This window comes from Tupaia chinensis, unplaced genomic scaffold (genome assembly GCF_000334495.1).
Source record: "Tupaia chinensis unplaced genomic scaffold, TupChi_1.0 Scaffold000276_2, whole genome shotgun sequence".
Taxonomy (NCBI): Eukaryota; Metazoa; Chordata; class Mammalia; order Scandentia; family Tupaiidae; genus Tupaia; species Tupaia belangeri.
In genome coordinates, this window is record NW_006159759.1 from 665,901 (window position 1) to 681,896 (window position 15,996).

The window sequence follows — 15,996 nt, forward strand, 5'->3', positions numbered from 1 at the left end:
GAAGAGCTAAGAAAAGAAAATAATTTTTAATAAAAGGCAATTTGTTTTTTTCAGGGAAAAACCAAGAAAATAAAAATGGTGTTTTCTACTGGTTTAAAGTGTTAATACCATTACCTGAAATATCTTCTGTGGGCATATACTTTATGTCCTGTTGCACTAAGGGAGAAAAAGAAAAAACATTACTATTACAAATAAGTTTAATATTAGGCCACAGAATACATATATATATTTTTTTGAGAGTGTTTTTTTTTTCCTACAGGGTGTGTGCACTCGCCAGACAGACAGAGACAGAGAGACAGAAAGCAAGAAATCACCCCCCAGAGGGGATGGGCACGACACAATCTGGCCACGCCACAATCCCTTCTCCTCCATTCTCCTCTTGGGGTCTTGGGCACGCACACACACGGCATGAGTTTAAGTCACCGGGTCCGGGACTCAAACCACTGTTGACTATGTGGGAGTCCAGCAACATAGCCATTACACTAACTGCTGGTCCCAGGCCACAGAATATATTTTTAAGAGTATATGTTCAGGAGCCAGCAGGTGGCATAGTGGTTGAAGCACTGTACTCTCATATGGCTGACCACGGTTCAAGTCCTGAATCCAGCAGCTCCCAAGAGGAGACTGGAGGAGGAGAGATTGTGATGTGGCCATACCCCATGGGAGGTGATTTCTCACTTTCCCTCTGTCTCTCTCTGGTGAGTTCATGTGCCCTATGGCAAAAACCTTAAAAGGAAAAAAATGTATTTTCAGTTGACTTAGAAAGTTTCCAAAAATAATTTTCCAGTACTCACCAAATAAATGCTTGTATAGCATGGGGTCAGTTTCTTGTAGACAGTTTTTGAATATGGTGGCTGTAGTATTTCCTTTTGTTAAAATAGTATCAATTAGTTCTCTTGCTTGTAAAGATGTCTGTGTTTTTTGTTTAATAACATCATATTCTTGTTCATTAATCACTCTGGCAGTTAGTAGACTATTCAGCATTGGAATTACACAAGTCAGATGTTGACAGAGTGCCATTCTGTTCTTCCGGATTAATAATAGATCATCTTTATGAAAAACAAAACAAAACACAAGCGTGTTCAGACTCTGCTTTCTTCCCCACATGTATATGCATCTGCATGAAAACCATCTATAATTCAAAAATCAGTAAGGCACTGAAGCTGATGGTGACATTTGGGGATACTTGATCCCCTTTGCCTAATAATAATGCTAAGTATAATAAGGACTAACACTAAGCACTTGTTAAGCAATTTACATGTACTAACATTTCATCTTCATGACAACCATTTGAAGTGGGTATTAATAACTTCCATTTATCATGAAAAAATGAAGCTATAGTGAGGCAAAGAAGTTACCAAGAGATACATAACAAGAATCAAACTGAGGTGGTCACAGTTCATGATTTGTGCTTTCAGTCATTCTGCAATACTGCTAAGCCTTTAACCAAATAAAACTTATAGTCTAATAAAACTGAAATTTCAATTCAATTAAGTCAAATGAAAGGTTAAAAAAATCAGTAGAATGAAAGTAATTTTTTCTTAGTTATTCCTCTATAAAATTTATTTAAAATTCCATTTTGTCTAGCTGCAGTAGTGCAGCAGTAGTGGAGTGCTCTGCAATGCTGGAAGTTATATGGAAGATGAGGATTTAGTTCCCAAGTCAACTTGTACATGCATGATCCTACCTTCCCGAAAGGCTGGTGGGGAAACGGAAAGTGTAGTATGAGACTCTGTTGGAAATACTTATCTTTCTCACTGCCTCTTTCTCTGTGTGTGTCTCTCATGAAATTAAATAAACAAAAACTTCATGTTAAGTTGAAATTTCAGGTATTTCCCCAGATTAGAATATTAGCTAAATATAGTGAGGAGAGAAAGGAACTAATAGCTTTTTGAAAAATAATGCCTATTTGTCAGTAACTACCTTCTTGTCCTATAGGACCATCTTATTCTCCTTCAAGAACTAAATTTTCTATTCATTGGTTAAAAATAAAAATAATATATAAAAACATATATTCTTTTTTTTATGGCTTATGAATCTAAGTTTATTAATTATCATGTAGTTTGCCATAGTCCATAAAGTTATTTCTATAAGATAACTAATGATAGAAGTTGGACTATCCAAAGAATTATTTGGGAAGGGAAGTTTGTTAGATTTTAGACACTAACTTTATGAAATAATAGGACACATGAATAAAGCCATCTAAAAATAAAAACTAGTACATAAAAAAGTCAAGACTAGAGTTAGACATTTTGAAAATAATTGAAACTTGGAGAATAAATAAAAGGACTAAGACCTAGAATTGTGTGGTGCAAAGTCAACGCTTCATAAATAAAAAGAACAAATTAACAACTAGGCCTTATTTATTTATTTATTTGTGTTGTCAGGGGAGAGTGTGTGCTCATCAGAGAGAAGGGGAAAAGAGAAAAGTACCGTCATGGAGAATAGTCACATCACATCCCTTGTCATCCCTTGTTTTGGGGATTTGGGAGCATGCATGCATGGACATGCATGCAGCGTGTTTTCTCAAGTCTCTGGGTCCAGGATCTGAATCACAAGGTCAGCTGTGTGGCATACAGCTGCTTTAATCACCAAACAATGGAGTGAGCCTGAAGCCAAAGTCCCTTCTCCATTCTTCTCTCGGGCTTTTGGTCATGCACACACATGCACTTGTCATGAATTTAAAGACGCCAGGTCTAGAAATTTAACCGTGGTCAGCCATGTGGGAGTCCAGCACCTAAATCACCATGCCACCTGCTGGCTGTTTCTGAAATTCCTAAGATTTCTAAATTTGATTGCTAGTGGCTAAGAAGTCTCATTTCAAAGACATAGACTATATTATGCCTTGTAAATTGTGAATGTTCACATATACAAGGGGACTTTAAAAAGTTTATAGAAAAATGGCATTAAAGTACAAGTTTATTTTAGAACAAAAAATTTGAAATCCACACATGACTTTTTTCATAATACTCATTTTCTGTAAACCTTTCAAAGACCCCTTTTTGCCCTTGAGACTTATTTTATTATGGAAAAAAATCCTAAATTTATTTTTATTTACATACATGTCAAGAAATTACAGTTTTTTGGAAAACTATAATCACTAACCTAATAATTTCATGCATTCATTCAAAGGTATTTCTTGAGCACACACTGTGTGCAGACAGCTTATTAGGTAATAGACATGTAATATTAAGGCTGAGACACTAAGATCTTTTTTGACAGTGCAAAGTCATTATATATTGTTGGCTTGGAATCATTTCTGGAGAGTTGATTTTCTTTGGGAGAAATGTATTTTATAGGTGGATGGCTTAAGATTTCATGGGGTCTCTCAACAATTGTGGGAAGGAATGTTTCTTCTTAAAAAAAAAATTATTTAATTCCATTTGTTATTATTTTCCAATTTGACTAGATAGAGACAGAGAGAAAGGGAAAGTGAGAAAGCAAGCTGCCAGGTCCAGTGGTCAGCCACCTGGGAATCCAGTGCCTTCAACCACCATACCACCTGCCAGACCTGAGTGTTTTCTTCATATGCACTATTGGCTGATGGCCAATGGCTCATACTGAGTGAGAATCCTATAGGAAGGACTCATTTGCCTAATCTTCACAATGAAAAGGGTAACTAGGTGAGCAAAGATTAACTGTGTTGCATGGTAGTATATAGGACTGAGAAATTCACACTTTGGTAAATAAATGATGCCATATTCCTATAGTCGGATATATTTGTCTAGGTTGGACCAGAAGACAAATCCATCTTCATGGGCAGGGATCGGTTTATCCCTGAATGGAGCGTGCATCAATCATCCTGGGATGAAATAGATCACAGATGGCTTTGGACAAGGTTAAGGGGCAGCTTTTTCTTTCTGGATTTTATGGATATTTTGTGACCTAACCTTTTAATAAGGGAGGACATGTTTTTCTAGTCATTTGTGTAAACTGCCAAAACTACACAGAGATGTACTAGAAATCAGGCAGATATGAGAATGGGCTTAGAGTCAGCAAGAGTAAGCCATATTTAGTTATAGTTGTAAATTGCAATTTTATGTAATTTCCTTTTCATATTTCTAAATCTCCAGTAAGAGTTTATTTGACTTTAACTGTGTTGAAAGGACTCATTGGTCTGATCATGGTGAGAAAAAGTGGCAAAAGAGAGTTCAGCCTTTCTCTTTGTCTAGGCCAGAATAATGATAGCAGTCAGAGCATCCAGTTGAGAATGGGCATGTCCAAAGGAAGAGTGTTTTTGTGAAGGGCAACAGCATAGAGAGTCAAATAGCAGATAAGTTTTGTAAGGAAGTACTTGAGTAACTTGTCCTAAGAGAATGTGAAATAGTACCCCAAGACTTGCCTCAATTACAAAGGGCCACTCTAAAGAGGGACTCTGTTCTTGTGTAGGCAGATGGGAGATTTAATCATAATTTGTGCATTAATTAATAGTAACAAGCAGAGACATTGATATGCTGTTATTAAAGTCAATTGAGGCCAGCCCTGTGCTGTAGCAGTTAGGCACTGTAGAGAAAACTGGATTCCACATGGCTAACCAGGATTTGACTTCATATTGGATGTGTACATGTATGGCCATGATCCTGATGGGATAAAGAAATGGAGAAAAAAGGATTTTGGCATAACCAGGCCTCTTTGGGGAATACTTCCTTTCTCTCTTTCTCTTTTGCAGTTTATAGCAAAAATGAGTGAGAAGCTAGCCTGGGATCAAGATATTGTGCAAACAGTTGCAGACAAAGTCAATTAGCAATCCCAGAGTAAAAATATAAATTAATAAAAAGCAGAAAAAAATAGTTTCATTCAACATACACATTTTTAAATTTAATAAGCAATTCAAATGTTTTTGGTTTTATTTTTTTTTTAGGTTTTTGCCATAGGGCCTGTGTGCTCACCAAAAAGAGACAGAGAGCAGGAAAATGAGAAATCACCTTCTAATGGGGATGACCACACTTCAATCTCTTCTCCATTTTCCTCTCAGGATTTTGGTCACACACACACACACACACACACACCACATGGCATGATTTTCAAGCCCCTGGATCTGGGGCTTGAACCATAATTGGCCATGTGGGAGTCCAGAGCCTTAACCACTATACCACTTGGTGGCCCCCAAATATATTTTAATGTGAAGAAGTTTGGAAGACTTTGGATTCAGAGTTGGCCCATGGCATGGTCATTAAGCACAGGGCATGGGGAGCCAGATCCCACATGGGTGATCACAGTTTGAATCCTGGCTTTGGTGGCTTGAAAAGCACACTGAGTCATTTGCATTGCATGTCAAAATCCCAATGGGTCGAGAAAAAAGAATTGTACATTGACTATACCCCATTTGGAGGGGTGCACTCCTCTCTCTCTCACTCTCTCTCTCTCTCTCTCATACACACACCCTCTGGCAATTACAAATATTTTTAAAAAATTCTTCAAATTCAGAATGTCAAACAAGGAAAATCTAGCTGGATTTACTGAGTTGATGAATATGCAGTTAATATACAGAGTCATATCAAATTCTTAATGAAATAAAGACTGTATTAATATACACACCTGATTCTTTCTCTTCTCTTGCCCTTTCTTTCTCTTCTTCCCTTATTTCATCTTCTGCATTAAGTAAGTCTAACACAAGATCACTGACAGTTTTGTAATTCTCTCCAGTTGTTAGGATTTTACTCTGAACTGTCTGTTTTACTAGCCTTCTACTGAAACCCATTTCCAATGCAGCTTTAACCACAGGTATATTCATCATGACTGCATCTTCTGAATGTTTTTCACCAGGTCCAAAGTGAATAACTATATGAAACAAGGAGTATACACATGTTCAGATAGTTTGAATTTTTTTAAATTAAAAGCTATTACAATATCAAAAACAAAATATATAGGCAATGTTTTATATTAACTTTGTTCAATTTAATATGGGCCTCATAGAACCATCCAGTGACATGGTGGTGACGGCAACTAGATCGCATGTGGCCAGCTGCACAGTTCGAGTCTTAGACCTGAGGGTTTGAAAAGCATACCAGGTACCTGTGCCCAAAATTCTGAGGAGAAGGGATTGAAACATGGCCAATCCCCACTGGGCGGGGGGGTACTTTCTACTTTCCCCCTCTCCATCTCTATGGTGAGTACACACTGACCCTATAGCAAAAACAAAAAAAAAAGAAGCAGGGCCCAATATACATGTTTAGACACCAGAATAACAATATTAAATATTTATGTAGCAGGTGGCGTGGTGGTTAAGACACTGGAATTCCCACATGGTCGACCACAGTTCGAGTCTCAGACCTGGTGGCTTGCTTTCTCACTTTCCGTCTCTCTGTCTTTCTCTGGCAAAACTCATGTGAAATAATAATAACAAATAGGGACCAGCAGTTAGCATAATGGCTATGTCGCTGAACTCCCATGTAGCCAACCACGGTTTGAGTCCCGGACCTGGTGGCTTACTGTCTTGCTTTCCATCTCTCTCTCTGTCTCTCTCTGGTCAAATTAAAATAAATGAATGAATGAATAAATAAAATTAAATAATTTTTTAAAATAATAATAATAAATAATTTTAAAAGAATAAATAAAAAATAAAAATATTTATGTACAAAATATGTATTCTCTTATAACTGGATATGTGTATATGAGTAGTAGATACAAAACAGAATTTTGGGCATCAGTTCCCCCACCAGTATTGAGATTGTTTATTCCCAACATTTAATGAACAAATGAGCTTTCTAAGTCAAACACATTTCACATATTTTTGAAATAGGACACTGTCATCTTTCACCATGCTTAGTTTAGTGACCTCCTGTAATATTGTCAACATTGCAAAAGAATAACTTTTTTTTTTAGTTTTGCTTAGAACACACACTTTCGCCAAAGAAAGACAGAGAAAGGAGAAAGCACCCTCAAGGAGGGATGGCCACACTGTAATCCATTCTCCATTCTCTCAGGATTTGGGGCATACATACACATGTGCCTGTTTTTTACTTTCAAGCTGTCAGGTCAGAGAATCAAACCATTAAGTCAGCCTAGTGGGATTCAGCTGCCTTAATCACTGTACCACTGGCTGGACCAAGAATGACTTTTTTAAAAAAACAAATTTGATTGTTTCACAATTCCATTGGTGTTATAAAATTCAAAACTAAATTGTGGCTTATAAATTCTCATACAATCTGGATTCTGTTTACTTCTTCAGCCTCATCTTGTGCCATTTATAGCATTCTGTGCTCTGTCCCAAAAGTCATAAACTGTTGACTCTTGGATCACATTCTGCTTGCTGTGCTGACCACTGTTAGACCTGACCTGCTTCACTTATTTACCTGTTTGCAACCCTACTTCTGACCATACAGAATTTTCCTCAGTTCTTCAAATATCCTTTTTCTCCTGTGTCATTTAAGCCATTTAAATGGTGTTCCCTCTGCCTGGAATTCTCCATTCTTCCCTTTGTCACTTGGTTAACTCCTGCTCTTCCTTTGAGTTCTCTGCTAATACAATTACTTCCTCTGAAAAGCCTTTTCTTTTCCTTTGAGTCAGTTGTCCCCCTTGCAGTCTCATAACACACTTTACTTTCCCTGCCATATCCCTTTCCCCTATCTGTGTATTTGCCTGTATCCCTTAGGTTATTAACTCATAAGAGGAATTATGTTTATCATGTGTTCTATTCTTACCTCAGAGCAAAAGATACACAATAAATATTTATTGAACTGTACACTAGACAGTGGAGTATAAGAGCCTGTTCACATATTGGTTCTGTTGTCTTTTAGGTTTAAGGTGATGAACAAGTCATTTCTCATAGCCTTTGGGGTCCCTACTGAGGAACAGGGATAATGTTTTCTACCCTCTCTATTTCAGAGAAAGAATATGTGAGCAATCTAATGTCATAAATATCATAGTACATCTTTTCCCATGATCAAGGGTTAGAAGTTTATAGTTTATTAAAACTACAGATGCTCAAGCCCCACCCTTAGATGTGATTGAATTCAGTAAGTCTACAGTGGAAACCAGAAATCTGTTAATATTTTTTAGGTGGCAATTCTGATATACTTTGAACTTTGAAAAATACCAACATATTATACTTAATAATACATCATAAATTATATATGAATTCAAATGTATGATATTATCAACTTTCAATTTGGCAGTAATTATTATCATTATACATACCTGGGAACTCTCTGTTTTCATCTTCTGAAGAGTTTGGTGTAGATAACAGCTACAGAAAAAAAGAAAGGAGTATAAATTAAAATGTAATTCCTATCTTTCCCATTACAGTAAAAATGAGTCAACAGACCTATTTAATTTATTGCAGACTGACTTGCTTACTAGCAAAATGACTTTTATTTAATCAAAAGGATATTTCATTTACATTTGACAGTTACTGCCTAGGCCATAAACTAAAAATTTGTGTGTATGTATGTGTCTGTGTGTATGTGTTTGTGTGTGTGTGTGTGTGTGTGCGTGTGTGTGTGTGAGAGAGAGAGAGTTTGTATGTGTGTATTAAAAAATAAAACCTATTTTCATTAAGGCAAGAAATAGGCTACTCCTCTTCAGTAACTATGAGACAAGCAGTTTAGTAATCATTCTCAGATCTTACCTTCTCTGAGTCTTTCTTTGAGATAAGTTAAACCCTATATCAATTCGATTGGCCATGCCTTGGAAATAGTTTGATCCTCAAACTATTATATATAAGTTCTTACTTAATTCTCTAAGAAGATTAGAAAGAGTGATAACGTTCTCTTTCTCAAGTCTTTTTTAAAAAAATTTAGGTAATAAAACTAGTAAGTGTGGGGCCAGCAGGTGGCATGGTAGTTAAGATATTGGACTCCTACATGGCCAACTACAGTTCAAGTCCTTGTCCTGGCAGCTTGAAAGTCACACTGTGCCTGTGTGAGTGCATGCCCAAAATCCCAGGAGAAGAGTGGAGGAGAAGGGAATGTGGCATGGCTTTCCCCCTGTAGAATGATTTCTCATTTTTCCTCTCATTGTCTCTGTCTCTAGGGAGTGCACATACCCCAGGGTAAAAACCTTAAAAACAAAACAAAACAAAACAAACTATTAAGTGCTACTATCCCAGCCATTTTTTTCCCCCTCAGTTTAATTTCCTCCTCAGTCCAGGGCGCTGGACTCCTACATAGCCAACTATGGTTCAAGTCTCGGACCTGTTGGCTTACTTTCTCACTTTCCCTCTCTCTCTCTCTCTTTTACTCAGTCCCTCTCTGGTCGAATTGAAATAAATAAATAAATTCTTAAAAAGAGAGAGAGATTACTAATTATGGATTTATTTTGCTCCAAAGAATAGTACTTTGTAAGGTCATGTTGGGTTTTGTAAAAAAAAAAAAAAAAATGTGGCATAATGGCTATGTCACTGGACTCCCATGTAGTCAACCACAGTTTGAGTCCTGGACCCGGTGTCTTAAACTCACACCGGGCACATGAGGGTGTGTTCCTAAGATCCCAAGAGGAGAATGGAGGAGAAGGAATTGCAATGTGGCCATTTCCCCTGGGGGGTGATTTCTCGCTTTCTGTTTCTCTGTCTCTGTCTTTCTGGTAAGTGCACGTGCCCTATAGCAAAAACCTCTCCAAAAAAATGTGTTTTAAAAATGTGTTTGGTTTTTTTAAATTTTTACTAAAATACTACTCTGAAATTATCAGAAAAGAATCTCTCTGTTGGTAACCAGTGATTTAAAAAAAAGAAGAAGTATCCGTACCTGTTCAAGTAGATGAGGGTAACTGGCTTGAACACGACTGATGAACTCTTGCCCTTTAATTCTTATCAAGTACTCGCACCTAAAATGTAAACAAAGTAAAGTTTGAGGGGTTATTTTATATAAGTAAAATGAAACTTTAGTAACATAAGTTTCTCATCACTAAATGTTTTTCAACACTGATTTGGTGTTTGCCCTAAATTACAGAATCATTTAAAATTACTAATTCTGAATTTAAAGTTAGAAGAATAATTATGTCCTAGTCTAACAAACCCTGATCCTATGTGTTTCATTTTATTTTTCTTTCTTTCTTTCTTTTTTTTTTTTTTTTTTTTGAGAGGTTTTCGCTATAGGGCACGTGCGCTCGCCAGAGAGACAGAAAGCGAGAAATCACCCCCCCCAGGGGGTATGGCCACACCACAATCCCTTCTCCTCCATTCTCCTCTCAGGATCCTGGGCACACATGTACATGCGCCCGGCATGAGTTTTAAGCCACTGGGTCCGGGACTTGAACCACTATCAACCACATGGGAGTCCAGTGACATAGCCATTATGCTAACTTCTGGTCCCTTATTTTTCTTTCAAAAACCTTTTTTTGTAAAACTAACCCATCCTATGTTAGGATTCAGTTTGTTTTCTGTGTTTTAAATGTATATTTTTAAATGCTGTTTATTGCAGTTAATGTGAATTTGATTTGCTACTAATATATTTTTCATATTATTTGAATTTTTATAAAATTAATGTTATTTTATATTTAACATTCTATATTGTGCTTCAGCTGGTTTTTAAAAGCTCTAAATATAATCTTAATTTGTGCAGAGCTAATCTGGCTATTTGTAGGTAAATGTGTCAATTGAGTATAAACATACATATAACCAGTTCACTATTCATTTAGTATATGGAAAGTGGTAAGATGTATTGCAGTAGAAGGTAAGTTAATGTGAGCAAGAGAAAGAATATAACTGGTAATATGTCCAGACCGAAATGGATAAGGGTCATTAGCCTCTCAATCTACTGGGTTGTCGGAAAAGTCATGACATATTTTTCTATACAAAAATGCATCATGACTTTTCTGACCTAATTTTATAGTCAAGTAAAACTGTCTGTAGCTCCTCATCATTCTCTTCACCTATTCTAGGATTTCTACAAATATCATGACACACAACATTATAAACAGAGAACTGGGGTCAGCAGGTGGCATAGTGGTTAAGGTGCTGAACTCCCACATGACCAACCACGGCTCTAGTCCCCAACCTGGCAGCTTGACAATCATGTTGGACACATATGCTTGCGTGCCCAAAATTCCAGGAGGAGAAGGAATTGTGGTGTGCCCATCCCCACTGAGGGTGGGAGAGAGAGTGATTTCTCACTCTCTCACTGTCTCTCTCTGGTCAGCATATATGCCCTATGGAAAAGCTAAATAAATAAAACTGGAGAACATGGAGGCAGGTAAAAAGTCTATGAAATCAGTGATACTGCTCATCTTCATAATAGTTGTAAAAGCTGGTAAGTTACAAAGAGGGATGAGAAAGAAAGAATAAGGAAATACATTTTCTTTTTTAAAATTTTATTTATTCATTCATTTATTTTAATTTTACCAGAGAGAGACACAGAGTAAGAGAGAGAGAGGGAAAGCAAGTCACCAGGTCTAGGACTTGAACTGTGGTCAGCCATGTGGGAGTATCAAGTGCCTTAACCACTATGCCACCTGCTGGTCCCAGGAAACACATTTTCTAATGTCAGCTATTCACAAGTTTGTCATTTTCCAGATAATATATATCCATTTTCAAATTAAAGTACAAAATGAATTCTTCATACTACCAAAGCAAATTTATCATTCATTTTGTACATTCACAACATTGCCACAATGGAAAGCTAGTAGCATTTTTTTTAAGCCCTAAAAAAATGTTCTTTATGGGACCAGCAGATGGCATAACAGTTACATCACTAGATGTAGTAGACCGCAGTTCAAGTCCCAGACCCAGCAGCTTAAAGCTCACACCAGGCATGTGTGCATGTGTGTCCAAAATCCTAAGAGGAGAATGGAGAAGAGATTACAACATGGCTATCCCCCCTGGGGGTTGATTTTCTTTGTCTTTCTGGCAAGTATACATGCCCTATAGCAAAAATCTCTCTTAAAAAAATGTTTTTTATAATCTTCACAATTTCTGCAATAGGTAAATTAGGATGCCAAGTTTCAATAATCGACATTAAATAATGCTAAAAGTCTTTTGATTGTGAAAAATATATAGACCACCTGATTTAGATGAAAAAGGAGAGTATAAAAAATTCTAGTCCGAAGGGTAAAACAGGGACCAGCAGGTGGTGTAATGGTTACATTGCTGGGCTCCCACATAGTCAACTGGGTTCAAGTTTCAGACCCGGTGGTTTAAAACTCACACTGGGCACATGTGTGTACATGCCCAAAATCCTGAGAGGAGGATGGAGGAGAAGGAATTGCAGAGTGGTCTTCTTGAGGTGATTTCTCGCTTTCTGTCTCTTTGTCTCTGGCGAGCACACGCACCCTATAGCAAAAACCTTTCTCTAAAAAAAGAGTAAAATATGACAATAAAAGGCTATGTAGTGATTAAAATAGTTGAGATAGTCATCTCTACCCTGGCCACTCTTTAATATTACAACCTACCTGCCACCTGTCTGTCATACCTTGCTCTCCTTTTTCTTTTTCTCTATAGTGCTTATTACCTTTTAACATGCTGTGTCACTTACTTAGTAGGTTTTCCTTTCCTACTCTTAAAAAAAGCTTGTGGGGCTGGCAGGTGACATTCTGTTTGGGGTGCTGGAGTCCCACATGGCTGAGAGCAGTTCAGGTCCCAGACTTGGCAGCTTGCTTTCTCACTTTCCCTTTCTCTTTCCAGCTTATTACCTTTTAACATGCTGTGTCACTTACTTAGTAGGTTTTCCTTTCCTACTCTTAAAAAAAGCTTGTGGGGCTGGCAGGTGACATTCTGTTTGGGGTGCTGGAGTCCCACATGGCTGAGAGCAGTTCAGGTCCCAGACTTGGCAGCTTGCTTTCTCACTTTCCCTTTCTCTTTCCATCTGTCTCTCAGATCAAATTAAAAAATAATAATAACAAAATTCAATAAGTAAATTATTCTTTAAAAAAAAAAACCTGTTAGATCAAGAATCTTTGTTTGATTCAGCTAAGTATTTTATGTACCTGAAACCCTGACTGGTGATAGGTAATTAGTTAATATCATTGAATATTGAATAATGGAAATATGTTCAAAACATATGTTGTCTGAGAAACATCTCAAAACTACATATACTATCTAATTTATGTAAAGAAATATACATTTATGTATAGAAGCATAGAGAGACATCTAAAAAGATGTTTGCTAAAATGGTAATCATAATCATATTTAGATGGTAAGATTCCTAGATATTTTAGTTTTTTTCTCAGTACTTTCTACAGTGTGTGACTTTGTTTTTATAGTGAGCATATATTTCATATAAATGTATGTATGGGGTTTTTTTTGTATTTTTCTAGAAGGTGTGGATGCTTTTAAGAGAGTGAGAGTGAGACAGAGAAGGAAAGGAGAAAGTATCCCCCGTGGGAAACAAGCCTTATTCCATTGTTTCCATCTTCCTCCTTTCGGAACTGTGGTATGTACATATACATACGTGGCATGTTTTTCAGGCTGCTGGGTCTAGTACTCAAATGGTGTAGTCAGTCATGTGGGATCTTGCTACCTTAATCACAAGGCCATAGAGCTGGCCCAATATCTAAAAAAAAATTTAATCCCATTCCTTTTTTGTCTTAAATCCAGCAAAGCCTTTTAAGTGATTATTTTTCTAAGCAATCCATCCTAAACTTATTCACAAATATATATTTGGAACAAAGAATAAGCTAACAGTTGATTTGTAAGGTAAACATATAACCCATCTCATGATAGTCACAAAAATTTGCAAGGAAAATTTAAAAACAATTACCTTGGAAACCACTTGGCGTGTTCCACCCATGGATCATCTCCAGATTCCCAACACCTCAGTCCACCATCACAGCAAAAGCATTTGACATCATCACTGTGACCTAAAATTAATTTTTGAACCAAAATTTATGAGTCCATATAATTTGCCAATCAAAAGTTTAAAATAAAACATTGAAATTTTGGGGCCGGCAGGTGGCATGGTGGTTAAGGGTGCAGGATTCCCACATGGCCAACCGCAGTTCAAGTCCAGGACCTGGCAGCTTGCTTTCTCACTCCCCACCACACCCCCTTTTGCTCTCACTCTCTCACTCTGTCTCTTTCTGGTCATTCAAATATATATGTATATACATATATATGTATACATATAGTTAAATAATTCTTCATAAAAGAAAAAACCTTTAACAAAAAATTAAAAATCATTGAAATTTCTAATGATCAGATTAAGTTTCTTACCCACATAATAAAATCCTGCACTTGCAAGCTGCTCGGGATGAACTGCAACACTAGAGGGCCAGTTAAAGAACGTTTTAAAGCGGGCTGCAAGTGTTTGCATGGTCAAATTAGAAATAGAGTATCTGGAAGTGTCTCGAAGTTGATTTTCTAAAAATGGGCAGTGAGGAAAATGTCTTAGGTGTTCTGACATAGCATCATCCTTCGGCTCCCAATTGCTCAATTTTCCACCACAAGCGAAGCAAGCCACTCTGTCTCCAGGTCCTATGTAGTAAAAACCTGCTTTTGCCAGATCTTCTGGTGAGAGAAATGTTAGAGGCCACATCTGATAAGTAAGCAATCTGGCCTTTTCAGTATTCATTGCATAGTGGTAAGGACTTGTCCTCAAGGCAGAAAAATCTTGATTTGCTCTGGAGTTTACAGGATTTGATGGAAAGCTTGAATAAGAGCCACCGAAATATCCACTGTTTTCCATACGTGGAAGTAATGAATGTGTGGAGTTTGTTACTGAGGAAGGAAAAGTATGCCTAGAGGTAGCTTCCAAGTTGTTTACTGAATTTAGATTCTGAACAAAGTTGCAGCTAGGATACAACTTTTTATGCTTTTCAATAGGATTGTCTCCTTGTTTCCAGTTGTCTAGCATCAGGCCACAACAGAAGCATTTGACCTTGTCATTTACACCAGTATAATAAAAACCAGCTCGAGCAAGACTTCTTTCCGAGACAGGAACACCAACTGGGAAAGTTGAATATGTAGACATTCTGTAGAGTTCACATGAAAAGTCATATTTCAATTCAAATGTGTCTGCACTTTTCATCAAATTTGATAAGAATATGCTGTTTTCTACTATGTTCATAATGAAATGGATCGGGAGGAATAGGGACTAGCCTTTCTCTGGGGAGGTAGTTTTGTGCATGATTTTTTATTTTATTACTTTATATCAGTAGATCTAATACCTAAAATGAGAAATCTTTCTTCTTTTAGTCCCTTCTATGTATTTAGGGTTTCTACATTCTTTGGTCATACATTTTTAGAGAAAATTATTCACAGCTGCACCTTTGTATAATCTTTACATATATAGTATATGCATGATGCTACATAGTTACCTGTGATGAAAATTTATCACTTGGGCTCAAAACATTTTTGAACTCTTATTTTTCTTACTGTCCATAGAGCCAACATCAAATATAGTTAGAAGTCACAAAGTGTACAGTTTCTAGGCTCAGATGGATAAGCAAATCACACAGATTTGGTTTGGGTTAGGAATTATTCTAACCAAATAAATAAATACATAAGTAAATAAATAAATAAATAAGTAATTTTCCATCTGAACAGCAGAGACCTTCTGAAAATTCAGTTTCTCAATTAGGAATTTACTAGCTACTAGTAAATAGGTTCTATGTCAATAATTCTAGCAATGACCAATAAAAATATCACTTTGGTTTGTTTTATCAGTGATTTGTTAGTTTCCTGGATCTCACAGGTGGGGTTTTCTATTGAGACTTCAACTCTTTGTTTCCAGGTGGGAGGAAAAACATCATGTCCCATTACCAAAGATTATTTCCCTGAAAGGTAAGATACTGTGTCTAACCTCATTATTCCTTTCCTGTTCAAACCTTGCACATCATTATAAAAATCTTTTTATTTATTACTGTCTTTATATAAAATTTCTTTCTGAATGACTCTGTTCATTTACCAAAATGTAATCATCTATCACTCTCATTCTCATCATTCTCAGAGATGACAGCCTGTTTGAACAAACTAAATTTTAGACCTTTCAGTGGTCTTATAAATGAATAATATCTTCACCAGTCATCATGTTTCTCTTTCCTACTTCCTCTAAATTTGTAGTATCTATCAAAAAGTTTTGTTCTTGATGTTTCTTTGTCATTGTAGAAATCTCTTAACATGGCAAA

At 36.7% G+C, this 15,996-nt stretch overlaps 1 protein-coding gene and 1 long non-coding RNA gene across 2 annotated transcripts in view; one reads left to right on the forward strand and one right to left on the reverse strand.

Annotated features, from left to right (window-relative positions):
• Nucleotides 1–15,603, reverse strand: part of BIRC3 (baculoviral IAP repeat containing 3) — a gene marked incomplete in the record, with an annotated part of 16,121 nt that extends 518 nt beyond the window's left edge. The window contains 7 exon segments of the mRNA XM_014588428.2: nucleotides 115–156; nucleotides 795–1,049; nucleotides 5,539–5,781; nucleotides 8,140–8,188; nucleotides 9,684–9,762; nucleotides 13,632–13,731; nucleotides 14,084–15,603. Of these exon segments, the coding sequence (XP_014443914.1) occupies nucleotides 115–156; nucleotides 795–1,049; nucleotides 5,539–5,781; nucleotides 8,140–8,188; nucleotides 9,684–9,762; nucleotides 13,632–13,731; nucleotides 14,084–14,936 (1,621 nt within the window).
• LOC102494617 (uncharacterized) overlaps nucleotides 1–15,653 on the forward strand; it is a 33,550-nt gene extending 17,897 nt beyond the window's left edge. Inside the window, exon 3 of the long non-coding RNA XR_003549621.1 lies at nucleotides 15,603–15,653. This is a non-coding gene — a long non-coding RNA (uncharacterized LOC102494617). The remainder of the gene's footprint in view (nucleotides 1–15,602) is intronic.
• The last annotated feature ends 343 nt before the right edge of the window (nucleotides 15,654–15,996 follow it).